Source organism: Mangifera indica, chromosome 6 (genome assembly GCF_011075055.1).
Source record: "Mangifera indica cultivar Alphonso chromosome 6, CATAS_Mindica_2.1, whole genome shotgun sequence".
In the NCBI taxonomy this organism is placed as follows: domain Eukaryota; kingdom Viridiplantae; phylum Streptophyta; class Magnoliopsida; order Sapindales; family Anacardiaceae; genus Mangifera; species Mangifera indica.
Window position 1 is genome coordinate 18356080 of NC_058142.1, and position 27168 is coordinate 18383247.

General features: G+C 32.8%; 3 protein-coding genes across 3 annotated transcripts; 1 reads left to right on the forward strand and 2 right to left on the reverse strand.

The window, feature by feature from the left end:
• The first annotated feature begins 1427 nt into the window (after nt 1-1427).
• Nucleotides 1428-2946, forward strand: LOC123218095 (protein UNUSUAL FLORAL ORGANS). Its single transcript, XM_044639315.1, has one exon. It carries the CDS (start codon nt 1620-1622, stop codon nt 2937-2939), a length of 1320 nt encoding a protein of 439 aa, XP_044495250.1. The 5' UTR covers nt 1428-1619; the 3' UTR covers nt 2940-2946.
• Nucleotides 2947-4542: 1596 nt separating this feature from the next.
• On the reverse strand, nt 4543-9293 carry LOC123218097 (GTP-binding protein ERG). Its single transcript, XM_044639316.1, has 8 exons — nt 8674-9293; nt 7878-7967; nt 7126-7271; nt 6788-6946; nt 6617-6683; nt 5939-6046; nt 5694-5833; nt 4543-4910 (listed from the first exon to the last, which is right to left on the reverse strand). Exons 1-8 carry the CDS (start codon nt 9130-9132, stop codon nt 4826-4828), a joined length of 1254 nt encoding a protein of 417 aa, XP_044495251.1. The 5' UTR covers nt 9133-9293; the 3' UTR covers nt 4543-4825.
• A 763-nt stretch (nt 9294-10056) lies between these two features.
• Nucleotides 10057-14796, reverse strand: LOC123219264 (protein SUPPRESSOR OF FRI 4). The gene is made up of 7 exons (XM_044641109.1): nt 14436-14796; nt 13524-13624; nt 12591-12711; nt 11701-12116; nt 11320-11474; nt 11174-11227; nt 10057-10488 (listed from the first exon to the last, which is right to left on the reverse strand). The coding sequence occupies exons 1-7, from the start codon at nt 14627-14629 to the stop codon at nt 10417-10419; spliced, it is 1113 nt and encodes a 370-aa protein (XP_044497044.1). The 5' UTR covers nt 14630-14796; the 3' UTR covers nt 10057-10416.
• Nucleotides 14797-27168: the final 12372 nt, after the last annotated feature.

A 27168-nucleotide genomic window follows, 5' to 3' on the forward strand; every position in this document is an offset into this window, starting at 1 on the left:
TGAGCTTGATCTCATGCAAAATAAGCCGAAGTAAACAGTCAATATATATGAGTGTACACTAAAGTAAATCATATAGGCCAAAGGACTATTTCCCACCCAAACTATGCTGAATTCTCAAAGTTTCTCCTATTAACTTTAAAAATATCATTTACTCACTTATGGGCCGTTAAACTTAACTGAGTCTATTGGTCATATCATTTTTCCTCCTAAACCATAAAAACTAACACTTTCCCCCCAACCCAAGTTTTTAAAAACTGCATTTTCCCCCTAGGGTTTCCAAACTTCAGATCCAAATTTTCTGATAACCACCGACGATCTCCAAACATCTACTCTCCCTCTCTGACAACCCCTCTTTCTGACCATGCTTTGTCCGACGCTCCTAGGTGTCGGATGTCGATGAAGACGACGCGTCTTCGTTCAAAGACGAAGACGATTTGTCTTCGTTAGAGATGAAGATAACGCGACGCCTAGGATCGTCGGTCGTTGCCGAAGAATTTAATCGAAAGTTTGAAAACCTTAAGGGAAAAATACAGTTTTTAAAAACTTGGGTTAGGGAAAAAGTGTTAGTTTTTAGGGTTTGAAGGATTATATTTAAATTTATTTTTAATATTACAGATAAAATAACGATTTTGTCTTTAAATCAGTCAACTTGATGTTTTTTTTAACAGTCCATAGATAAGTAAATAGGTTTTCCAAAGTTAACAAATAAGAATTTACAGAAAACACTTATCTTGGATGGGAAATAGTTGTTTGGCCAAATCATATATTACTGAAAAGCCAGTAGCTGGAAAATATTATGAAATATTCTAAATTAATGTGGAGTATATTCAAAGTATATTTTAACAAATTTATTTATTATTTTATCGATAACATTATTCAGTCTAACCAATTCTTACTCTTGTTGGGACAGATTCCAATACACACTAATTAACAAATCATAAAATAAACAAGCTCCTTCTTACTAATTACTAATAACTAATATTAATAGGTATAATGATTGCGGTGAATCGAAAAAACCAGCAGATTAAACATTCGTTCTTGTGAGAGTCTGTCGAAGGTGGGAGAAGGAAGATTCAAGAAAGAAAGAGTCTTTTTATTATTATTATTATTATTGTAATTTGTAAACTCAGCAGAAGAGAGGACAGTCGTGGATGATACTTTCAACTCTCTCTCTCCATGATCCTTCCTTGCAGCAAAATTGTCTCACTTTGCATCCTCACTTCCTCGGCCTTGACAAGAAAACACTGATTTGATAGATGAATCCATCACAATCCACTCCTACTTCTTCTTCTTCTTCTTCTTCTTCTTCTTCTTCTGCCTCACCGTCAAATAAAAATCAATTAAATAATCTCAAAATTCTACATAAAAATTGTCCCATGTGTCTCTTGACTCTATAAATACAAATACATGTGTCCTCCACCATACGCAAAACAAAACCCTAAAAACACACGGCAAGTTTCAGATTCAAGCGTCTTTCTTCTAAACAAAGTTATTTTACATCATTGTCTTGGCTGAATATGACAAATCCTTCAAGAAAATGACCTAAATATTGGTCTTTCCTTAGTGAAAACATCAATATTTCTTTCTTTTTGTTGAGTTTCAAGTTATAATTAAGTTTAATGGAAGCTTTTAACCCTTCTATGGCTTTACCTTTCTCCTATACTTTCACTAGTGGCAGTAGCACTGGTTCTGCTACCAGCCACTCTGCCATAACTGGTCCCTGGATGGACGCGAGGATCTGGAGTAAGCTTCCTCAGAGGCTACTCGATCGTGTGCTTGTGTTCCTTCCACCTCCAGCCTTCTTTAGAGCCCGTGCTGTGTGTAAAAGATGGTACGGGCTCTTGTTTTCCAACAGTTTTCTTGAACTTTACATCCAGATTTCACCTCAGCACCACTGGTTCCTCTTTTTCAAACACAAAACCGCCAAGAGCTTCTTCTACAGAAGCAATACAAGCGGCGGTGGCAATGGTGATAACACTAGAGCCACTGCTCTTGAAGGATATCTCTTTGACCCTCATGAGATTAGATGGTATAGAGTTTCTTTTGCCCTTCTCCCTTCCGGGTTCTCTCCGGCGTCTTCCTCTGGTGGACTCATTTGTTGGGTTTCTGATGAAGCCGGTGCCAAAAGTCTCATTCTTTGCAACCCACTCACTGGTTCACTCAGCCAATTGCCACCCACTTTAAGGCCACGTCTCTTCCCTTCAATTGGCCTCAAAGTTAGCCCTTCTTCCATCGATGTCGCCGTTGCAGGAGATGACTTGATTTCTCCCTATGCAGTGAAAAACTTGTCCACCGAAAGCTTTCACATCGATGCAGGTGGATATTACTCTCTCTGGGGAACAACTTCATCTCTTCCCCGTCTTTGCAACCTCGAATCCGGCCGCATGGTGCAAGTTAATGGAAAATTTTACTGTATGAATTACAGTCCTTTCAGTGTTCTTGCGCATGACATTTCCGTAAATTCCTGGTTCATCATTCAAGCTCCAATGCGGAGGTTTCTTCGTTCACCGAGCTTAGTGGAGAGCCGAGGCAAGCTGATCCTCGTGGCGGCGGTAGAAAAGAGCAAGCTGAATGTTCCAAAAAGCCTCCGCCTCTGGTGCCTGCAAGGCTGTGGCTCGACATGGGTTGAAATCGAGAGGATGCCACAGCAACTGTATGTTCAGTTTGCAGAGATGGAAGGCGACGATGGGTTCGACAGCATTGGGCATGGGGATTTTATTGTGCTGGTGATTAAGGGGTCGAACAAGGCCTTACTGTTTGATATTTCTATGAAGAGGTGGCAGTGGGTGCCTCCGTGTCCTTATCTCTGTGGCGTCGGCGGTGGTAGTTACGGAGGAGAAGGTGAGTTGCATGGCTTCGCTTATGAGCCGAGACTTGCAACACCCGTGACTGGACTACTTGATCAGTTGTCACTTCCATTTCCACCTTTCAGTGCTTAATTATTAATTAATTATGTTTAATTTAGAATTAATTAGTTAATTTCTAGTTGAAAACTTGAAATTAATTAATTTGTGGTTGTTGTAGTTGTGGCTCTTAATTTTTTTTTTTTTTAATTTTGTGTGATGTCTCTTCCTTTCGTTTTGTATTCGGCCTCTGTTGTTATCAATGATATTAGACTTTTTTTTTTAAAAATTATATCTCAAATATATATATGTATGTACATATAAAAGAAATAAAATAAGTACGTTTTAAAGATATACAAAATTATTTAAAAATCTAAACATTAAATTAATATTGTTTACAAATTATGAATTAATAAAATTGTAAGGAATGAGTTAGAGGTTTTAAATGATAAGAATTTATTTTTAATTAAATAATAAAATTATATATAAATAATAATTTATTAACATATAATTAAATATTATTTATTTTAATTTAAAATTAATCAATTATATGATAATATATTATTATTGATTATTTATATAATATTATTCATAATTAAATTATCTCGGTTTTAAATAGGGAATAAACCGAATCTAAATATCGCTAAATTCAAGATCGATTCAAATAAAAAAAATTAGGTTAAAATTGGTTTGAGATCAACAATCCTAATAAAAGCACAATAATGCGATTAATTTTAGAAAAATAGACAATTCCTCAGTTGGATGACAATGTATCCCAATGTAAATGCATCCACTATTATGAAAATTACATTATACCATAAGAAGACCTTTCTTGGCCTAGAAATAGACTTTATACAAACCTGATCGAACTTGGACAAGTTTTTACTTGAGTTTAACTTGAATTAAAAATAATACAACTTAAATTTGTCAAATTAAAGTTAAAGATTCACTCTCTAAGTTTAAGATTCAAAGGTCAACTTAAGTTTATGATTCAAATTTATAACTTATTAATAAAATAATATTATTTTACTAAATAATAGATAAAACGTAAAAATATTATTTTAACAATTACTTAACATGATTCAAATTGAATCACAAATTATATTTAAACCAATTCAAACCATCCACTAACTCATGAACCAAACCCAACCAAAATCTCTCCAACCAGAATTCAATTTTGTCCAAGAAATAAAAAAACCCTCCCAATTTGAGCTCAAATTGAATTTGACTTTAACAAATTTGAGTTGAGTTAGCTTACAAACTTGAGCCAGTTTGATTCAGATTCAACCAAAAGAGATATTAATAATGCCAATAAAGTTTTTAATCATTCCTAGAGGTGTCGATAAGTTGAATTTAACTTAAGACCTAGGCTTCAGACCGAGTGGAAACAAAATATTCATAAGGGCCACAACCCGACCCAATATTTATAGGACCGGGCTGAGCCTTATTATGCCAGGCTTCGGGCCAGCCCGGCCCGTTTGATGCCTCCAAATTCAATCAGAAGATTCATAATATTTTCTAATAATCCAGGATGCATTTTCAAGTTGATTACTGGACGAGGGAGGAAAACAAAACTTGGGCTATAAATAGCAAATATTTGTTTTAATAACAAATTAATATAACTTTTTTTATGAATAAGATCATCCCAGTTTCGTATAATGGTACATGAACACAAAAAAAATTTAAATATCAGACTGGATTCAGATCAAAGAAGATAAGCAATCCACCTTAATATAAAACATAATTTGGAAGCCACAGATAGGGGATTTTGTCAGAAAATATGGAGTTCTTAAATCATTTGTTGCCCTGATAATCATTGCCGGTGAAAGCTCTCATTCTAGATGCTTTTTTCATTAGGAAACGAAACAAGAAGATTACAGGTATAAGTATACCTGATGGGGTTCTGTATATATACACATGCAGATAGTACAGTCAGAGATGGTGGAGTGTTTCTTGATGACTGATTATATTTGTTGAGCACATCACTTGAGTTTAACCTGGAGGATTAGATGTACTTGTCTTTTGAAGATGGACCGTAGCTCTTCGTTAGCTTCAATGCCGATTCTCCTGTTAATAAGAATTAAAAGGCATCTCCTTCAAGTGAGATTTAAACTAGAAAATTATTGCAAAATTGGTGCTTAGGCTTTCTGAAAGTCAAAATAGCAAGGAAAATTGGAAGCAAAATGACAAAGACTGCATCAATATTTGGTTCCAAACTACAATTGGAGCAAAGCTTGATGAGGAATATATCAAACTACAGAATATACGCCTAGACGTTCTGCTTCTCAGGTATGAGTGCAATCAAGCTAAAGTAAGCTGAGTAGGGTAATGCTTGGCTCGATTAAATTACAGCAAAGCTCAAGTTTGTCAACTGGGAAGTTCTTGGCTCAAGCTTGAAACAAAAATGGCTGACTCAAGCTCTGTTAAAAAACTTACACATAAATTTTGCAACTTATACATTTATGTCACAGTCAAGATGTAGGATTTAAGGGTGTCAATTAAGATTTTAAACTTTTAAGGACTGATATTTTACTCAAACCAAACTGTGAGTATGCAACCTCTCCGAGCTGACCTACAACAAGCTCAACCTTGGCTCAATTACACCCCTATTCTCAACACTAACAGCTACAGACAAGACTGCCTAGGCCTAATTCTAGTTATTGAGAGTGAATAAAAATAGAATACAGCAATTTTGTTAGATTCATTTTGCAAAGAATCGATTTGTAGCTCTTTTTCAGTCATAAAAGATATATTCATGTTAAAATAATAAACAGGAAATCTGTTACTTGAAAATCAGAATAGTCAGTCAGCAAAATTACTAAGTGGCAAAACTGGAGATAAGCAAGTTACCCAATTTTGGAGCCATTCTTCCCCACTAGAATCTTTCGCTGGCTTAGTTTATTGGTAATTAAGTGTTGTTCAATCCTGAGAGAGCCATCTCGCAAGTCCTTCCAGTCTATCAATCGATGTTCAATACCATAGGGAATTTCCTGCAATGAAAAGGACCCCTAAATTAGTGGCTTAAAAAACAATCCCCTGCAGCCCTCCACCTCATTCAGAAAAGGTATTTGCTTCAGAAGGAGAATCTGCTCTACCTGATGTACGTGGTCCAATAACCTTTCCCGGACAACTTCCAATGAAATGTTCTTCATAACTTCTTCACTCATAGTTAGTGGATCCTCAGACCAAGGTCTCTGAACTGCCTAAGCATAAAAAGACATTGAAGAGCCAGAGTCAGGAGCATGACTTAGAAGAAGATAAAATAAAAAACAATGACATCAACTTAGCTTCGCTAGTCCAGAGAGATTTATCCCACTCCCTATTTTAAATAAAAGTCAGAAGAATAAATATACAAAAATTCAAATTTAAAATGGATTCATTTCCTTGAACAAGCATTTCTCACATGATATGGATTAGAGAACTAAGGAAATAAATGATTCATCCAGAAAATTTGATACTCATTGAACAACTTTTTTTATAGGAAACGGTAAACATATTGATGAGAGAAGCGGAAAGTTCTCATGGCATAACTCTAAATGACTTAACATACACAAGGTCACAACAAATTAATCAAAAATTGTTCATTTTAGAATGTTGTAAACTAGACAAAGATGAAGTTTTAAAGAAACTGCACTATATCGACCGACTAGACCTTTAGTGGATCTGAACCTCGGAATATTTAGACCACAAAATGCCACATTAAAGAAATAGTCAACATACATAACACATGTACACACATATAATACATGTGGAATAACAAATAAAAGACATGCCTGGTCAATCAAATATTGGGAAAGATCTTTTATTCCAGCGCCCTTCAATCCGGAGGTCATGAAAATCCTGGATCATAAATGATACAAGTAAGTGACCAGAAGCAATCTTATTGATCCCTGCTCAACCTCTTAAAACAGGAACAGAACCTTTTATCTCTGACAGAAACCTACCTTTCATACCCAGGAAGATCTTTAAATTGCTCAGCAACTTTTAGTAAGTCTTTCTTCTTTGCAACCAGATCAACCTTATTCATACATAAAATCCGCTTTTGTTTAGGGTGAGCTTGGGCACCCATTCGGTCAATTAATTTTACAACCCTTGAATCAGGCCTATATGGATGAAAATATAGACTTGTGTGATCAGAGATCGAAGTGAGGAAAAAAAAAGCATAGAATTTACCAGACAATTAAGCCAGAAGGAAAAAACATTACTTGAGGCAAAGAGTAAGCAATAAGAGAAATTGAAAGGAAGCTTAAAAATATCAAACTAAATGCAACAGATCACTCACTTGGTGAGATGTCTATGGACATCAAAAACAACCACGAGCACCTCGAACAGATCAACTGAACTCCAAGCACTTTCTACACGAACCTTTATATCTTTGTAAGGAAGCCCAGATTTCTTTAGCATAAGTCCTGGGGTATCGAAAAAACACTACAGCACGTACACATAATTAATACAATACGTTCCCAGAGAGCAGATAGAACAATCATAAGAAAATGTAATTTCACCACGTATTATCTCATTATGAACTAAGGGAATGGCACAGAGAAACCAAACATTTGACTGTTCTACCTTATCTTATTAATAGTTTACTATGACTGAATTACTAGAAGTTCTCTTCCTCCATCTCAAAAAATATGTAATACAGAGCTGAATTCCTTTTTGTTTTATAAAAAATCCTTATCCTCATAATTTCAATCAAACTACAGATGTTTACCCCAATTTAATAAAATTGTAACAATAAAATATAGACAAGGAACACAACTCAAATAAAAGGTGAACCAAATAAATCAGTATAACAAAGATCACTATAACTGAAATACTAGAAGTTCTGTTTCTCCTCCATCTGAAAAATTAAGTATAACTATACACAAATTCCTTTTTGTTTTATTCAAGAGCCTTATCTTCATAATTTAATCAAACTACAGATGTTTTACCCCATATTTGATGATATTCATTGTCACAATAAAATACAGACAAGCATCACAACCAAGATAAAAGGTGAACCAAATAAATTATTATAATAGACTAACATACAATTTGGGTGCTCCCCTTGGTCATTACTCCTAACACTTCATGAGTTGTTGTGTTTGTCTTCCGTGAAACAGCAGCAACCTTTGTCCCCACCTATAACAAATGTAAAACAAACATAATCAACATATAACATACCATCACACATCATCATCAAACGAAAATGCTGATCATAAATACTCCAATACAGCTCTTAATAATACTAATTCTGACAATCTATACAAAACATATCATATGCAAAGACAAGAGGGAGCATCTTTACTGCAAGTCAAAAAATCCCAACTAAACGCAAATTCATACATATAGTTCAAACTATAACACAAACTTTAATTCACCAACAACAAATCATCCAGAAAATACCCACAAAAAAACTAAATTTTCTCAATCCCTCTTCAGCATACAAAAATTCAGAAAAAAACAAATCCAAAACAGCAAAACAAACAAACCATGAAACTAGAAAGGACATACTTTCTAGAACTAATCAAACAACATAGTACATATCAGCACAAGAATAGTCAGGTTATAAAAAGGTTCCAGTAAAAACTTTTAATTCTTTTTACTCCAAAAATTTATACAAAATATGCTTACTCAAGCACAAAGTAAGAGCATCTCCACTCAAATTCAGTAGGTTCCATCAAATTAACTTAACTGCATGGCATTCAAACTACAGAACATATAAATTTTGACACACAACTTAAAAACCAATACAAAAATCACAACTTCTCTATCCCACTTCACCCAATTAAAAAATAAAAAATCCCACTCATTAAAAAAAAAAATCAAAATCAAAAACAGAACAAACCATGAAATTAGTAATAGCAGATTTTCCAGCATTTGGAGCTCCAATAATCCCAACAGAAAGAGACCTCTGATCTTCCTCTTTAACTTCTTCATCTTCCTCCTCTTCCTTCACCAAAGCAGCCTCAAGCAGAGCCCTTGCAAGAACTCTATTCTTCCTCTCATCTTCATCTTCCTGAAAAATTCTAACTTTCGCTTTCTGGGTATCTTTCCCAAACACTACTTTGTCAGCTCTCTCCCTGAATCTCTCGTCCCAAGTGGGCTCTTTCTTCTCAGCGTTGTGGGCCTCATCAAGGCTTGGTATTGAATAATGGGAGCTGTCAAAAACAGAATCACTTTCAGTTTCATTGACAAGCGTTGGCTGAGGGTGGGCGGTGTAAAGTCTATAAAGAAAGGTAGGGTTTTGAAGGCGGGGTTTTGTCGGGAAGGTTGTGAGTGTTCTTAAAGCTCTCAAAGCTTTCATTTGAAAGGGTTTTAGGCTTGTTGTACGAGATGAACTAGCATGAAGAAGATTGATTTCAATTGAGCGTGAGAAGAGAAGGGAGGGCTTTGGGGGTAGGAGAAACAAATTTCGGACAGAAGAGTAATGGGTTGGGGTTTTAGGGGTTTTAAGCGCCTGTTTGGTTTTTGTTTAAAATGTGCACTACTTAAACTCCTAAAGGGCTCATGCCAACAACACTATTTAATATAGTTAGTGGTGCTATTTATTCAACCACTATTTTAAATATATATATATATATATATATATATTATTAAATAATTAAATATTATTTTATCTTTAATTTAAAATTATTTATTTATATAAAAATATATATATTTCAAAGTAAATAAATATAATTTTATTGTTATTCTATTAATAATTTTTGATAACATTTCTAATCAATTCAAATAAATTTAAACTCGAGTTAACTATTAAGTTTCAAACTAAATTCAAGACAATTTACATTAAAGAGCGATTTGATTCGAATCGGACCTAATTTTTTTTTGTGGTGTTGCCAATTAAATCTTTCCATACTGAAACAATCATCAAAATAATGAATAAAAAAACATTTTGGAGCTTGTAATTTTATTTTTAATTTAAATATAACATATGATTTAATATTCTTTAAAAATTAATTAGATTATTAAGAAGATTTTATAGATTAGAATTTATCTTAATATATTTCAATACTTTCAACGCTTGATAGAATTTCATTGAAACTATGGATGAAAATATAAATGACTAATAAGGTAAATTCCACCACGACCAAAACATAACTTGGCTCAACTCAAACCTTTTTAAAATCAATTTTTCCTCTTCACTAATCGATTTTACTTCTTCTTTTCCAATGTTTGAGGCAACCTGAGATTAATTTGAATCCTGCTACTTAATATATAACAAATAAAATAAGATCAAATATGTAACAATGTGAATTATGTCACAAATGCTTTAAACTAAATCCAAAAACAAGTTAGAACATTAAAACTAAAAAATGGAACTCCTCTGATTAACAAGAAATGGCTTTTTCTACCTATCTTTCTTGCAAGTATAAAAATTAAAATTTCAAAAAAAAAAATTACTCATATCTAAATTAAATTTTGCACTGTTTTATTCAACCCCAAAGAATGAGTGAGGGCTAAAATCTACCGAGGCTCCTTTTCTTTGCAGTTTAAATTCTATGATATACGAGAAGCTATTCATCCACCGTTCCGACAATTGTTCATAGACTGCATCTGGTTGCTCTAAATCACCATTCTGCCAGCTTCCCTAAAATGCCATTCTGCCGGCAAGCCTGCTTTCTGATATCCTTCTGTCTATTGCTGCATCGATTGAGCTCATCTGAAACACAAGCACATATCACATGATCAGAGAGGAACCGTGGCCAGAATTGCTATGAATGACCAGATATCTTAAAGCTTGGTCCTCTGCAAGAGATACCAAACTCTGCGAAGGAAGCTGACCTGGGTCAAGTCTGAATTCACTGTTCGATCAAATAAATAAATTGTAACGATGCTACAAATGGAAATTTCTGTGGGGTGTGATCTTGTTCGACCCAAAACCCCCAAAATTTTGGGAATCAAGCATAAGGAGGTAAGTACATAAGCTATTTGTTCCTCTAATTGACTGAAGTGTAATGAGTGAAAAATCCTCAATTCATTTCCAGCAAGCTTGTTAAAATAGTAACTACTAAGTACCAGAAAAAATAATGCAAATACCTACTTGAATCTTTTGACGTCCACAACAGTTGGAGGCAATGCTTGCAAACCGGAGCATAGCAGTTTAAAATAAACAACATGCCCAATAGCCAGTAGTTGGAGAAAAAAGTAATTGACTAAAGGTTTATATGTCTTCGCAAATTGTTTTAATTTTTGTAAGGAAGAAAACATAAGAACTGGAATTCATATAGGAAATACCGCTCTAAATAGGTAACAATGCGTAATCTGAAAGCACAAAACATAAAGCCTATCCATCTGGTTAGATGTACAAACCAACTCCATAGATTAAAGAGGTAGTTATTACTTACCTGGCTAGTCTCATCATGCACCTGATACTTTGCTAAGGACATTCTTCTCTCCTCCTGCATACATTACAAATTATAACCAGGATTAACAAGTCTGCGATAACATTAGAAACAACCATCCAAAAACTTGCATCTTTAGAACAACTAACCATGGACATTGCCTCATCGTCCCAAACAAGATAGACCTCATTAACAGCAGGCTGAGTGGCAGGAGCTTTATTTGCTATTACAGGGGGTGGTCCAATTGAAGGACCACTAGTATTGGGACCTGAGGCATATGAATGTGAATTGGGTAATGTCCCACCTGCAAAGATGACAAAACATAGAATAATCAGGATAAAATAAACTAAATTACTATATCATTGAGACAGAATCATATTTTTTGGGAATAAAATTGCAATTGCAAGGATAACATACATAAAAAAAGTTGATATTCAGAATGGCTTCGATAACAACAATCCTAAATTTAAGATAGTAAAACAGTCTTATTAAGCTACTGTTGAAATACTAGATGTTTTAGAGACAATTACCTTGCATGCTTGGGACATAATAACTGCTGGCCATAGTTGAGCTGGCACCTGCAGTCGCATCAACTGAGCCTTTAATTTCAGCTGAAGAGGTAACTGGAATAGTAGTGGGTGGAATGGGAGCAGAAAATGGTGAACTTTGAGTGGGTGTATGGTTATTAACAACAGGGAACAAGGGTTGAGATACAGCAACAGGTGGTGTGGACAAAGGGATTCCAGGAGGAATTACTTGTGATGGTTGAAGTGAAGATGTACTTGATGGTAGAGGAGGTCTTACATTTTGCACAGGAAACAAAGGCTGTTGGACATAACCTGCTGGAACAGGAGGAATTGAAACGGCTGTATGCTGTGGATACCAAGGCTGTGGGCGAGGAGGCACTGGCCAACTAGCAGGAGGCACGGGTACTGCAGAACTGTAGCTGTAGTCCAACAATCAAGAAAAAGAACACATTAATCATTATTTCTGTAATACACAGAAGGAGCAAGTAAAACAATCCTATTTCTCCCAGGAGCTCAAACAAGGGAAAAGAATATATAATTCCTGCAATGGCAGATAATTGCAAAGAGCTGTCTCATATTTTATGAATTAAAATATATATCAAATTCACTTAGCTGCTTCCAGCTAAAATCTCCCTCTCCTAGAAAAACAAAAGAAGGTATTCATCTCCCTCACAAATACACAAACAATCCTTGTAACCTAAACTGGTGGGGTAAACACCATGCGATGACCTTCACTCACAAAGGAGACATGCACCAATACTCATTCCAGGGAAAATACTGAATTTGATTGAGGCACTAACATCACCTGTTATCATCAGTCACCACAAACTGTCTGCGTTTGTGCAAGAATATAGAAAAAGAAGAAAGTAATATCTATGTAACAGAAAACATACATTGGCTGCATTGCCCCTAAAGTTGGTTGAGGATAGCCAACACCTAATTGTCCAGGCACCACTCCAGCAAGCTGAGTGTAAGGAGTGTCAACTTTGGCCACTTTGGAGGGAGACTCTTCTTCTGAAAAAAAAAAAAAAAAGAAAAACTAATATTTGTTAGAAAGAGAAGCTTTGTTTAACAAATTACTATCACATGCTGCATGTCCAAACTTCTCTACAGCAGAATTTCACCCAGCACAAGACACTCAAAACGTCAGAGCAAGTACTTATCTATCACTTCTCATTATAAAATAGAATTAAAATCAATATATATTATATTTTGCATGGAAACCGGGGGAAAAGTATGTGTGTGTGTATATATAAAAGAGACGGAAAATGCTTCAAAACACAGTTTGTTTAGTTTGTAGTTTAAAAAATGTTTTAATATAAATGGAGTGTACAGGAGGAAGATAAATAAGAGCATGTGTGTGTTTGTAAGAAAGAGAAGAGAAAAAAAGAAAATAGTAAAAAAGCAAAAGCGCTGTAAATTCAGACGAGTCACAAGAAAAACCAAGCACCATGGATGATCTAGAGGTCAAACAGTTTGTGAAAACTTTTTCCTTCCAGCTAACTTCTAAACTACCACAACATCATAATATTGGTTGAGCAACAAATACAACCAGACAGGCCAGCACAATCTATAATATCATCTCATGAGAAAGATGTTACGCCAGCTTACAGAGTGCTCAGAGTTCAAAACTAAACCTAATGAATAACAATACTCTTTCACAAATGCTTGAATTCAAAATTCCAAGCATAATAGAACATCCCCAAAGGAAAAGAAAGAAATAAAATAATCTTCCCAAACAAATACAATCATAATGACACAAAGTCACACACACAAAGACAATGCAGAAATTACTTAACAACTAACGCATCCACAAAGTTCGTCACCTTCTTCTCCGTAGTGAGCAGCTAATATGTCGGGTGGAATTCCCTGCATTCCATATATTTCAATATCAGTCGACTCTCTTCCAGGTTTTGCATTGGGAACTCTGTCACAGTAATTATCATATTCAAGACAATCAGTAGAATTCAAACATATCTTAGATACAAACAACATGATAGCTCCAAGAACAAAAAGTAAATAAAATAACTGATACATTCTTTTCCTTTCAGGGACCAACAAGACAAGTGTTAAAATTCATTATTTTTCTCAATCAATCAAAAATATCAACAAGAGTAAAATATCCATCCACTGTAACTTGAAATAATAAATTTTAACACAAAAATTTCATTCAATACTAGTAGACCTCAATCATGCAGCGCCCTTAAATCACTAATCTCCTTCCTACAAATTTTGAAAGTTTCGGGCAAATTTAAAGGCCATTAGTAAAGATATTTATAACATTAATGCAATCTTGACAATTGAAACTAGTGAAGTGAAGTTTGCTTGTACTTCAGCCAGCCAAATAATTTCCCACAAATAGCGTAAACCTTCTAGTAGATTTCCAACAAACTTTACATGCCCATATTTCATTAAGTTAAGCCATTCCCATAAATTTCATTAGCAAAACACAATAACAAAAATACAAATTTCACTTTTTCAACTAGCTTTCACAACTTCCGAAGCCAGTGAAGTTAATTATTTCTAGTATTTTAATCAAGCCATCCAACGTCCCACAAATTTAACGTAAATTCCATCAAAAACTTAAACAGGTTTCAAAATCAGTCAATATTGCCTAATAATCTTCGCAATGATTTCTTAAAAAAATTACTAATCTTAAATCGTCCTTCTATTAAAACCAAAACCTAGAGCGAGACGAATGAAATTAAACTGAAAAAAAAAAGAGATAGAGATATTACTTTGTGACGGACTCCTTGTGAACCTGGAGGACGTGAATGGCCATGCCACCGGCGGTGGAGAGCTTCTTGTGGCAGACGTGGCACTTGAAGTGCTTAGCCTTCTGGTGCTGAACAAGAATCTTCTCGTCGTCGAATTCTCTGTCGCAGTAATAGCACCACACCTTCGACGATACTCTCTTCTTCTTCTTCCCCATTCTCCTTCCCCTAGCAATCCAAATCGAAATTGAAATCGAATCGAATCGAATCTATTCTGAGGGAATTTTCAGATTCTAGGGTTTCTCGGCTTTGCTGGGTCGCTGGGGCTTGTGAGATCTAATTGAAATAGATGGACGAGATTTTGTTTTAATGTGTTTCGTTTTCTCTCCCACGAACGACGAATGGGAACAGGAATAGGAGGCTGTCACGTGTGTCTCACGCGATACGCACACCGCTTGCTGCCACGTAGGATGTAAAAGAGGTCCCACATTATGAAACGCAGAAAAATTTTGCGCCCCTGAATTTTGTCGTGATCACACATAATGTTTGAAAAGGGGAATTTAGCTTTACTAAGGCTTGCCACTAGTGTAGGATTCAAGCCGAGCCTAAACAATGGCCAATTTAAGTTTGATTTGAAGTTAAAACAGCCAATTTGATATCAATCTCAGCCAGATTGGCTGGTAAATAGTAAAACCAAGAAAAAGACGATAAACTATTAAAGAACAATTGTAAAAAAGAAAAAGTTGCGAAGAAAAAACAAAGAGTCATCGAAAAAAAAAAAAAATCAAAAAAGAAGAAAATTCATTGGAGAAGAAAAAATTGAATGTTAGAGAATAAAAAAGAATTGTTGCAAAAAAAATAAAAAATCATCAAAAAAAGAAAAATCACCAAACAAGAAAATGAATAACTTTAGAAGAGCAATTACCAATAAGACAAACTTCGAAGTGATAACATCGATGAGTCATCAAATTTGAATCGAATTATAACTTTAAGTCATATTAAACATGAATTTAAGCCTAGATCCATTCGGTTTGAATCAAATATCCCTACTTGCCACATCAGATGTTAAGTGGGTTTCTCATGTAAACTGAAAGATTAAATTAAACAATACTGATAGATTTTGTTATGTTTTTTTTAAGGGAAATTTTAGAAAATGGCCAAAATGCCCTCCTATTAAGCAAAAATAGCAAAATCATTATTTTCAAGCTAAAATGTCCAAAATCACTGTTCCAAAAAAAAAAATGCCTATGACTTTTTTTAATACCGAAACTACCCTTCCCCTTATATTTATATAACTCTTCACTTACTATGGGGTTTTAATGTAATTTTAAATAACTATGAGGGGTTTTTGGATATTTTATATTATAAAGGCATTTTGATATTTATTTATTTATTTCAAACTTTTTCTAAAATGTCAAAATTACCCTTCCCTTCATTTATATAACTCCTCTCACTCATTATGCGGTTAAAATAATTTAGGATAAATACGGGCGGTTTTTAGATATTTTACATTGTAAAGGCTTTTTTATATTTATTTATTTATTTCAAACTTTTTCTAAAATGTCAAAATTACCCTTCCCCTCATCTATATAAACCCTCCTCACTCATTTTATTTACACACACTTCTCATATCACTCAAACACTCACTCTCACTCTCATTTTTTTTCAACATCAATTAGTAGGGATTCGTTCGGACGGAAGAAGTTCGTATTTTTATATTCGACTCGAAAAAATACTATTCATCAAAAAAGGTATTTATATCAATCTTATTCTAAAACTTAATTTTATTTGTTAAGTTTAGTTTTTATGTCATAATATAGGGGTTAAATGAAATGCTTCACAAATATAGGGGGTTAAAATAATTTAGGATAAATATGGGGGGTTTTTAGATATTTTACATTGTAAAGATATTTTTATATTTATTTATTTATTTCAAACTTTTTCTAAAATGTCAAAATTACCCTTCCCCTCATCTATATAAACCCTCCACACTCATTTCATTTACACACACTTCTCATATCACTCAAACACTCACTCTCACTGTCATTTTTTTTCAACATCAATTAGTAGGGATTCGTTCGGACGGAAGAAGTTCGTATTTTTATATTCGACTCGAAAAAACACTATTCATCAAAAAAGGTATTTATGTCAATCTTATTCTAAAACTTAATTTCATTTGTTAAGTTTAGTTTTTATGTCATAATATAGGGGTTAAATGCAATGCTTCACAAGTATAGGGGCCTAAATGTAATTTAGGATAAATATGGGGGGTTTTTAGACATTTTACATTGTAAAGGCATTTTTATATTTATTTATTTATTTCAAACTTTTTCTAAAATGTCAAAATTACCCTTCCCCTCATCTATATAAACCCTCCTCACTCATTTTATTTACACACACTTCTCATATCACTCAAACACTCACTCTCACTTTCATTTTTTTTCAACATCAATTAGTAGGGATTCGTTCGGACGGAAGAAGTTCGTATTTTTATATTCGACTCGAAAAAATACTATTCATCAAAAAAGGTATTTATATCAATCTTATTCTAAAACTTAATTTTATTTGTTAAGTTTAGTTTTTATGTCATAATATGGGGGTTAAATGAAATGCTTCACAAGTATAGGGGGTTAAAATAATTTAGGATAAATATGGGGGGTTTTTAGATATTTTACATTGTAAAGATATTTTTATATTTATTTATTTATTTCAAACTTTTTCTAAAATGTCAAAATTACCCTTCCTCTCATCTATATAAACCCTCCTCACTCATTTTATTTACACACACTTCTCATATCACTCAAACACTCACTCTCACTTTCATTTTTTTTCAACATCAATTAGTAGGGATTCGTTCGGACGGAAGAAGTTCGTATTTTTGTATTCGACTAGAAAAAACACTATTCATCAAAAAAGGTATTTATGCCAATCTTATTCTAAAACTTAATTTCATTTGTTAAGTTTAGTTTTTATGTCATAATATAGGGGTTAAATGCAATGCCTCACAAGTATAGGGGCCTAAATGTAATTTAGGATAAATATGGGGTTTTTTAGATATTTTACATTGTAAAGGCATTTTTATATTTATTTATTTATTTCAAACTTTTTCTAAAATGTCAAAATTACCCTTCCCCTCATCTATATAAACCCTCCTCACTCATTTTATTTACACACATTTCTTGTATCACTCAAACACTCACTCTCACTTTCATTTTTTTTCAACATCAATTAGTAGGGATTCGTTCGGACGGAAGAAGTTCGCATTTTTATATTCGACTCGAAAAAATACTATTCATCAAAAAAGGTATTTATATCAATCTTATTCTAAAACTTAATTTCATTTGTTAAGTTTAGTTTTTATGTCATAATATGGGGGTTAAATGAAATGCTTCACAAGTATAGGGGTTAAAATAATTTAGGATAAATATGGGGGGTTTTTAGATATTTTACATTGTAAAGACATTTTTATATTTATTTATTTATTTCAAACTTTTTCTAAAATGTCAAAATTACCCTTCCCCTCATCTATATAAACCCTCCTCACTCATTTTATTTACACACACTTCTCATATCACTCAAACACTTACTCTCACTTTCATTTTTTTTCAACATCAATTAGTAGGAATTCGTTCGGACGGAAGAAGTTCGTATTTTTGTATTCGACTCGAAAAAACACTATTCATCAAAAAAGGTATTTATGTCAATCTTATTCTAAAACTTAATTTCATTTGTTAAGTTTAGTTTTTATGTCATAATATAGGGGTTAAATGCAATGCTTCACAAGTATAGGGGGTTAAAATAATTTAGGATAAATATGGGGGGTTTTTAGATATTTTACATTGTAAAGACATTTTTATATTTCTTTATTTATTTCAAACTTTTTCTAAAATGTCAAAATTACCCTTCCCCTCATCTATATAAACTCTCCTCACTCATTTTATTTACACATATTTCTTATATCACTCAAACACTCACTCTCACTTTCATTTTTTTTCAACATCAATTAGTAGGGATTCGTTCGGACGGAAGAAGTTCGTATTTTTGTATTCGACTCGAAAAAATACTATTCATCAAAAAAGGTATTTATGTCAATCTTATTCTAAAACTTAATTTCATTTGTTAAGTTTAGTTTTTATGTCATAATATAGGGGTTAAATGCAATGCTTAACAAGTATAGGGGCCTAAATATAATTTAGGATAAATATGGGGGGTTTTAGATATTTTACATTGTAAAGACATTTTTATATTTATTTATTTATTTCAAACTTTTTCTAAAATGTCAAAATTACCCTTCCCCTCATCTATATAAACCCTCCTCACTCATTTTATTTACACACACTTCTCATATCACTCAAACACTCACTCTCATTTTCATTTTTTTTCAACATCAATTAGTAGGGATTCGTTCAGACGGAAGAAGTTCGTATTTTTATATTCGACTCGAAAAAACACTATTCATCAAAAAAGGTATTTATATCAATCTTATTCTAAAACTTAATTTCATTTGTTAAGTTTAGTTTTTATGTCATAATATGGGGGTTAAATGAAATGCTTCACAAGTATAGGGGGTTAAAATAATTTAGGATAAATATGGGGGGTTTTTAGATATTTTACACTGTAAAGACATTTTTATATTTCTTTATTTATTTCAAACTTTTTCTAAAATGTCAAAATTACCCTTCCCCTCATCTATATAAACCCTCCTCACTCATTTTATTTACACACACTTCTCATATCACTCAAACACTCACTCTCAGTTTCATTTTTTTTCAACATCAATTAGTAGGGATTCGTTCAGATGGAAGAAGTTCGTATTTTTATATTCGACTCGAAAAAACACTATTCATCAAAAAAGGTATTTATATCAATCTTATTCTAAAACTTAATTTCATTTGTTAAGTTTAGTTTTTATGTCATAATATGGGGGTTAAATGAAATGCTTCACAAGTATAGGGGGTTAAAATAATTTAGGATAAATATGGGGGGTTTTTAGATATTTTACATTGTAAAGACATTTTTATATTTATTTATTTATTTCAAACTTTTTCTAAAATGTCAAAATTACCCTTCCCCTCATCTATATAAACCCTCCTCACTCATTTTATTTACACACACTTCTCATATCACTCAAACACTCACTCTCATTTTCATTTTTTTTCAACATCAATTAGTAGGGATTCGTTCAGACGGAAGAAGTTCGTATTTTTATATTCGACTCGAAAAAATACTATTCATCAAAAAAGGTATTTATATCAATCTTATTCTAAAACTTAATTTCATTTGTTAAGTTTAGTTTTTATGTCATAATATGGGGGTTAAATGAAATGCTTCACAAGTATAGGGGGTTAAAATAATTTAGGATAAATATGGGGGGTTTTTAGATATTTTACATTGTAAAGGCATTTTTATATTTATTTATTTATTTCAAACTTTTTCTAAAATGTCAAAATTACCCTTCCCCTCATCTATATAAACCCTCCTCACTCATTTTATTTACACACACTTCTCATATCACTCAAACACTCACTCTCACTTTCATTTTTTTTCAACATCAATTAGTAGGGATTCGTTCGGACGGAAGAAGTTCGTATTTTTATATTCGACTCGAAAAAATACTATTCATCAAAAAAGGTATTTATATCAATCTTATTCTAAAACTTAATTTTATTTGTTAAGTTTAGTTTTTATGTCATAATATGGGGGTTAAATGAAATGCTTCACAAGTATAGGGGGTTAAAATAATTTAGGATAAATATGGGGGGTTTTTAGATATTTTACATTGTAAAGATATTTTTATATTTATTTATTTATTTCAAACTTTTTCTAAAATGTCAAAATTACCCTTCCTCTCATCTATATAAACCCTCCTCACTCATTTTATTTACACACACTTCTCATATCACTCAAACACTCACTCTCACTTTCATTTTTTTTCAACATCAATTAGTAGGGATTCGTTTGGACGGAAGAAGTTCGTATTTTTATATTCGACTCGAAAAAACACTATTCATCAAAAAAGGTATTTATATCAATCTTATTCTAAAACTTAATTTCATTTGTTAAGTTTAGTTTTTATGTCATAATATGGGGGTTAAATGAAATGCTTCACAAGTATAGGGGTTAAAATAATTTAGGATAAATATGGGGGGTTTTTAGATATTTTACATTGTAAAGACATTTTTATATTTATTTATTTATTTCAAACTTTTTCTAAAATGTCAAAATTACCCTTCCCCTCATCTATATAAACCCTCCTCACTCATTTTATTTACACACACTTCTCATATCACTCAAACACTTACTCTCACTTTCATTTTTTTTCAACATCAATTAGTAGGAATTCGTTCGGACGGAAGAAGTTCGTATTTTTGTATTCGACTCGAAAAAACACTATTCATCAAAAAAGGTATTTATGTCAATCTTATTCTAAAACTTAATTTCATTTGTTAAGTTTAGTTTTTATGTCATAATATAGGGGTTAAATGCAATGCTTCACAAGTATAGGGGCCTAAATGTAATTTAGGATAAATATGGGGGGTTTTTAGATATTTTACATTGTAAAGACATTTTTATATTTATTTATTTATTTCAAACTTTTTCTAAAATGTCAAAATTACCCTTCCCCTCATCTATATAAACCCTCCTCACTCATTTTATTTACACACACTTCTCATATCACACAAACACTCACTCTCACTTTCATTTTTTTTCAACATCAATTAGTAGGAATTCGTTCGGACGGAAGAAGTTCGTATTTTTGTATTCGACTCAAAAAAACACTATTCATCAAAAAAGGTATTTATGTCAATCTTATTCTAAAACTTAATTTCATTTGTTAAGTTTAGTTTTTATGTCATAATATAGGGGTTAAATGCAATGCTTAACAAGTATAGGGGCCTAAATGTAATTTTGGATAAATATGAGGGTTTTTTAGATATTTACATTGTAAAGGTATTTTTATATTTATTTAATTACTTTTTCTAAAATGTCAAAATTACCCTTCCTCTCATCTATATAAACCCTCCTCACTCATTTTATTTACACACACTTCTCATATCACTCAAACACTCACTCTCACTTTCATTTTTATTCAACATCAATTAGTAGGGATTCGTTCGGATGGAAGAAGTTCGTATTTTTATATTCGACTCGAAAAAATAGTATTCATAAAAAAAAAAGTATTTATTTCAATCTTAGTCTAAAACTTAATTTCATTTGTTAAGTTTAGTTTTTATGCCATAATATGGGGGTTAAATGCAATGTTTCACAAGTATAGGGGGTTAAAATAATTTAGGATAAATATGGGGGGTTTTTAGACATTTTACATTATAAAGGCATTTTGATATTTATTTATTTAATTACTTTTTCTAAAATGTCAAATGAAATGTTATTAAAATTAGGGCGCATTTTCATATTAAACATGGTAGGCGCATTATAATTGAAATTATAGGTTTTTTCGAGTTTCACTCCTTTAGTATATATCAATTCACATTTTGCAGATTTTTGCAGATTTTTTCGATTGTTGCTATACTAGGGTATTTCAACTTTTAGATTCCGAATTTCAGTTCCGTTTTTTCGAATTTCATCCCTTTAGGATATATCGATTCGTATTTTTAAGATTTCTGAACAATTTTTCGATTGATATTATTCTAGGGTATTTCAACTTTTAGAATTCAAATTTCAATTCTGTTTTTTTGAATTTCACCGTTTTAGGATATATCAACTTGTATTTTTCAGATTTCTGAAGAATTGTTCGATTATTACCATTCTAGGGTATTTCAACTTTTAGAATTTGAATTTCAGTTCTGTTTTTTTGAATTTTATCGTTTTAAGATATATCCACTAGTATTTTCCAGATTTCTGAAGAAATTTTTTATTATTGACATTTTAAAGCATTTCAAAGTATAGAATTTGAATCTCTATTTTAAAGTATAGATATTATAAAAACGTTTTAAATAGAACGTTACAAACAGATAGATGCATTTTGTGGGGTAAAATAACATACGAAAGTGTTATATAAATTGTTATATAAATTGTCAAATAATTATAGGGGGATAAATAAATTATTAGAAAAAATATTAGGAGTTTTTTTTAATTATTAATAATTGTACGATTGTTTTTTATAGTTATTATTGATTTTTTTATTATAAATGAATAATTATCTTCAAAAATTGGTCATTGCAGGATTCATAATTAAAATGGATGGTTATGCATCAGTTCGTTATCAGGGAGAATGGATTCAAGGTCGCAACAACACAATGAAATATGTTGGAGGAGCCAAACAATTGATTAAAATCCCTTATGGAACAACATTCGAGGGATTTATTGAGCTTTTGATGGAGTCTTGCAGTATTGATCCAATGAAAAACTACATTCAAGTATCAATGAAGCCAAGAAAAATTGAGCTCGACGGCCCCATCCAGATCCAAAATGATGAAGATGTCCAGGGTCTTCTTGATATGTCCCAGTACTTTCAGGAATGTATTCCTGTATTTGTTACATGTACCCCAATTGAAGGGCAGGAGGATGAAGATGAAGATGAAGATGAAAAAGAAAGTAGTTGGGTCAAAAAAGAATATGATTTGGAAAAGTTGATTGATTTCAGTAATGACCCGTTGTATATTGCAAACTCATGGGCTCAAGGAGAAAAAGATATAGTTCCCTATTGGGGTGACTTTGATGGAAATGATATGTCCGACATTCCTTCAGAAGATGTAAAGCTTGAGTATATGACATCAGTTACCGAGGGTATGGATAGTTTACAACTTGAAGATCCTATTTCAGGTGGTGGAAATTATTCTGGGCCATTTTTTGACAATGTCCCCACTGATCCATTTAGGTGGCTTCCTGATTTTCCTCCACAACCATCAGCATCATCAGGTAGTTCCAGATCGATCCGAGAGGAGCATGGTGTCAAGATAGGGGATATTTTTCATAATAAAGTCCAATTGAAAGACACTATTAAGCAATTCGCCTTACTGAAAGGATTTCAATTTGATGTCAAAAAGTCTGACAAGAAACGGTGGGAAATTTGAATTCTATACGTTGAAATACCTTAAAGTGACGATACTCGGGAAATCATTCAAAAATCGTGAAAATACGAATCGATATATCCTAAAATGGTGAAATTAAAAAAAAAACGGAACTAAAATTCGAATTCTATACGCTGAAATACCTTAAAGTGACGATAATTGAAAAATCGTTCGGAGATCTTGAAAATACGATTTGATATATCCTGAAATAGTGTAATTCGAAAAAACGGAGTTGAAATTTGAATTCTATACGTTGAAATACCTTAAAGTGACGATAATCGAAAAATCGTTCGGAACTCGTAAAAATACGAATTCATATATCCTAAAATAGTGAAATTCAGAAAAACGGAACTGAAATTCGAATTCTATACGTTGAAATACCTTAAAGTGATGATAATTGAAAAATAGTTCAGAAATCTTGAAAATACGAATCGATATATCCTAAAATGGTGAAATTAGGAAAAATGGGACTGAAATTCCAATTCTATACGTTGAAATACCTTAAAGTGACGATACTCGGGAAATCATTCAAAAATCATGAAAATACGAATCGATATATTCTAAAATGGTGAAATTAGAAAAAACGGAACTGAAATTCGAATTCTATACGCTAAAATACCTTAAAGTGATGATAATTGAAAAATCGTTCGAAGATCTTGAAAATACGATTCGATATATCCTGAAATGGTGAAATTCGAAAAAACGGAGTTGAAATTCGAATTCTATACGTTGAAATACCTTAAAGTGACGATAATAAAAAAATCGTTCGGAACACGTAAAAATACAAATTCATATATCTTAAAATAGTGAAATTCGGAAAAACGGAACTGAAATTCGAATTCTATATGTTGAAATACCTTAAAGTGATGATAATCGAAAAATCGATCGAAAATCTTTAAAATACGAATCGATATATCCTGAAATTGTGAAATTCGAGAAAACGGAACTGAAATTCGAACTCTATCAGTTGAAATATCTATGAATGTCGCTAACCGAAAAATCATTTGAAAAATTGAAAAAACGAATCGATATATCCTATAAACGAAAAATCGAAATATTAAGTTGAAATAACGTCGTTACATCGTAAGTTGTGCCAAAAAACACCAAAATTCGAAAACTCGAATTTAAAATTTGAAAAATACATATAGAAAAACCTAAAACAGAAAAAAAGGATATAAAATTCGAAAACTACACGATCAGAAACCGTGGATAAGAAAATTCTCAATTTAACCCCTCGTGAAAATTCTTTAATTAAAAAGGTCCAATGTTATATCAAAAATTTCCATAAAACCCCTTGTGTTGTAATGAATCTATCCGGCGCCCCAAGGATTTAAAAAACCCACTTTAACCCCCAATAGGACTGGCAAAAGACGCTGCCGTGGGAAAAGTCGTCCTGCCGTGGGAAATTCCGTTCCCACGGCAGACTGCCGATCCATTCGGCAGCCAATTTCGGCCAATTTTTGGTCGTTTCGACCTCCGATTTTTACATAAATCAAATCTACACATTGTATAACATAAAACCCCTCAATCAATTCAACAAAAACAACCAAAAATCCAAACATTTTAAGCAATATTCAAAGCGTAAACCCTAAATTTTCAAACCCAAAATTCTCAATCAAATCTCAATTATATCAGCAATAAATTGATCCAAACAAGATTACGGGAGATATACTAACTTTCTTTGTCATTTACGGTTGCCGGAAAGCTTCAAAATCAACGGAAATGACCTTCGCCGTGGGAGGAGGAAAATTTGTGGAATTTTCGTGGAAATGAACAGTAAAAACAGAACTTGCCGTGGGAAGAATGAAAATTTTGCTATGTTTATAAAGGGGGTAGTTTCGTCATTTCGCTTTTCCCACGTCAATCCCACGAAATTTTAAAAAAACCCGACATGGGATAAGGATTTCCCCGACACCCCAATGTGTTAAAAAAGCCAGTTTACCCCCCCCCCCCCCCCCAAACCCATTGTCCATTCAACTGCCATGGGAGAATTCGTCTTGCCGTGGGAAACTCCGTTCCCACGGCAAACTGCCGATCCATTGGGCAGTCAATTTCGGCCAATTTTCGGTCGTTTCGACCTCCGATTTTTACATAAATCAAATCTACACGTTGTATAACATAAAACCCCTCAATCAATTCAACAAAAACAACAAAAAATTGAAACATTTTAAGCATTATTCAAACCGTAAACCCTAAAATTTCAAACCCAAAAATCTCAATCAAATCTCAATAATATGAGCAATAAATTGATTCAAACAAGATTACGGGAGATGTAATAACATTATTTTCCATTTTCAGTTGCCGGAAAGCAAGAAAATCGGCGGAAATAACGTTCGCCGTGGGATTGCCGTGGGATATGGAAAAAATTCTAATTTTCTTTGAATTGTACAGTGAAAATTTGCAGTGTTTATATATGGGGGCAGTTTCGTCATTTCACAAAACCTGGGCAGTTTTGCTTAAACCTGAATTTTTTGGATAATTTCGCTTAGACCCCTTTAATTTTGCCTAATTTTTAAAATTTCCCTTTTTTTAATGTTTGGGAAAAAAAGTTTTTGATAAAACTATTAAAGGGAAAATTTTAAATTAATAAAATTAATTAATTTACATAACACTAAAAGTAATTATTTATTTAAGATAAGTAAAGTAGTGAAACACTTTTCTCATTTCAACATTTGATTAGATTCACCAACTCTTCTTGTTCAGAGTTCAGATCTTTACAACACTCTTTATTTTGAAATCTTGCAAACAACCCCCAAGCAACTGCAGTTTGATTTTGATTTCTCAGCCAATGATTGGAGTTGTTATCGCAATTCCATGATCATCAACCCACCCGTCTGCAATTAAGATCCATGGTCGTACGCATTCCTTTCTCAAAAATTTTAGCAATAACGCTAAGATTGTCTCTCATAATAGTTTCTTTCTGCAACTTCTCCCCTTGTTCCCACCAACTCCGGCCATGAGCTCTTCCCTGCCCAATGTCCATGCTTGAAGTTAACAAACACATATACATTTGTTAGGAATATGTATGAGAAAGTCCCATCCTTTAAACTAGGTTTTATGATAGAAAGAATACATGCAATTCTACTTTGTGGAGACATAACAAGTGATATTAGAGCTCAAGATTTAAAAAACAATTCCTCCAAATGGGAGGTTTTTGGTCTATATAATTCTTCAACTTTAATCATCTCCGAAGACCCAATTAAAGGAATGTTTCTCTCATAACTCTCTGTAGGAGCCTAAACTCTAGTTTGGTCTTGGTTTGAGGAATTGTATTTATTGTGAGTGATTGGTTTCGAACTATGTGACTCTCTAACTTTACCCATTCTCGAAAGTTTATTTAAGGATGTGAGTTTGTTGTAAGTGGTTTTGTAATTACATAATTCTCTAATTTTGCTTATCCCTCGAGATCCAATTAAGGGGTGGTTTTGTCATCTTTACATTCCATGTGGTTCTTAAACTATGACTTGGTCTTGAGCCCAATTAAGGGAGGTTTCATTACCTTTACTCCCGCAAGGTATCTAAACTGAGGTTTGGTCTTGTTTTAGGGGAGGATTTGTTGCCTTTACTCTCTAGGGGTGTCTAAACTCAAGTTGGATCTTAGTTTTGGCGGAGGTGCCTAACTAAGGTCCTGAACTTAAGTTTGGCTTTGGTTTAGAGGAGAATGAGATTGTTGTCAGCGGTGTTAAGACTGATGACTCAATATGAAAGGATTATTAAGAATCCCA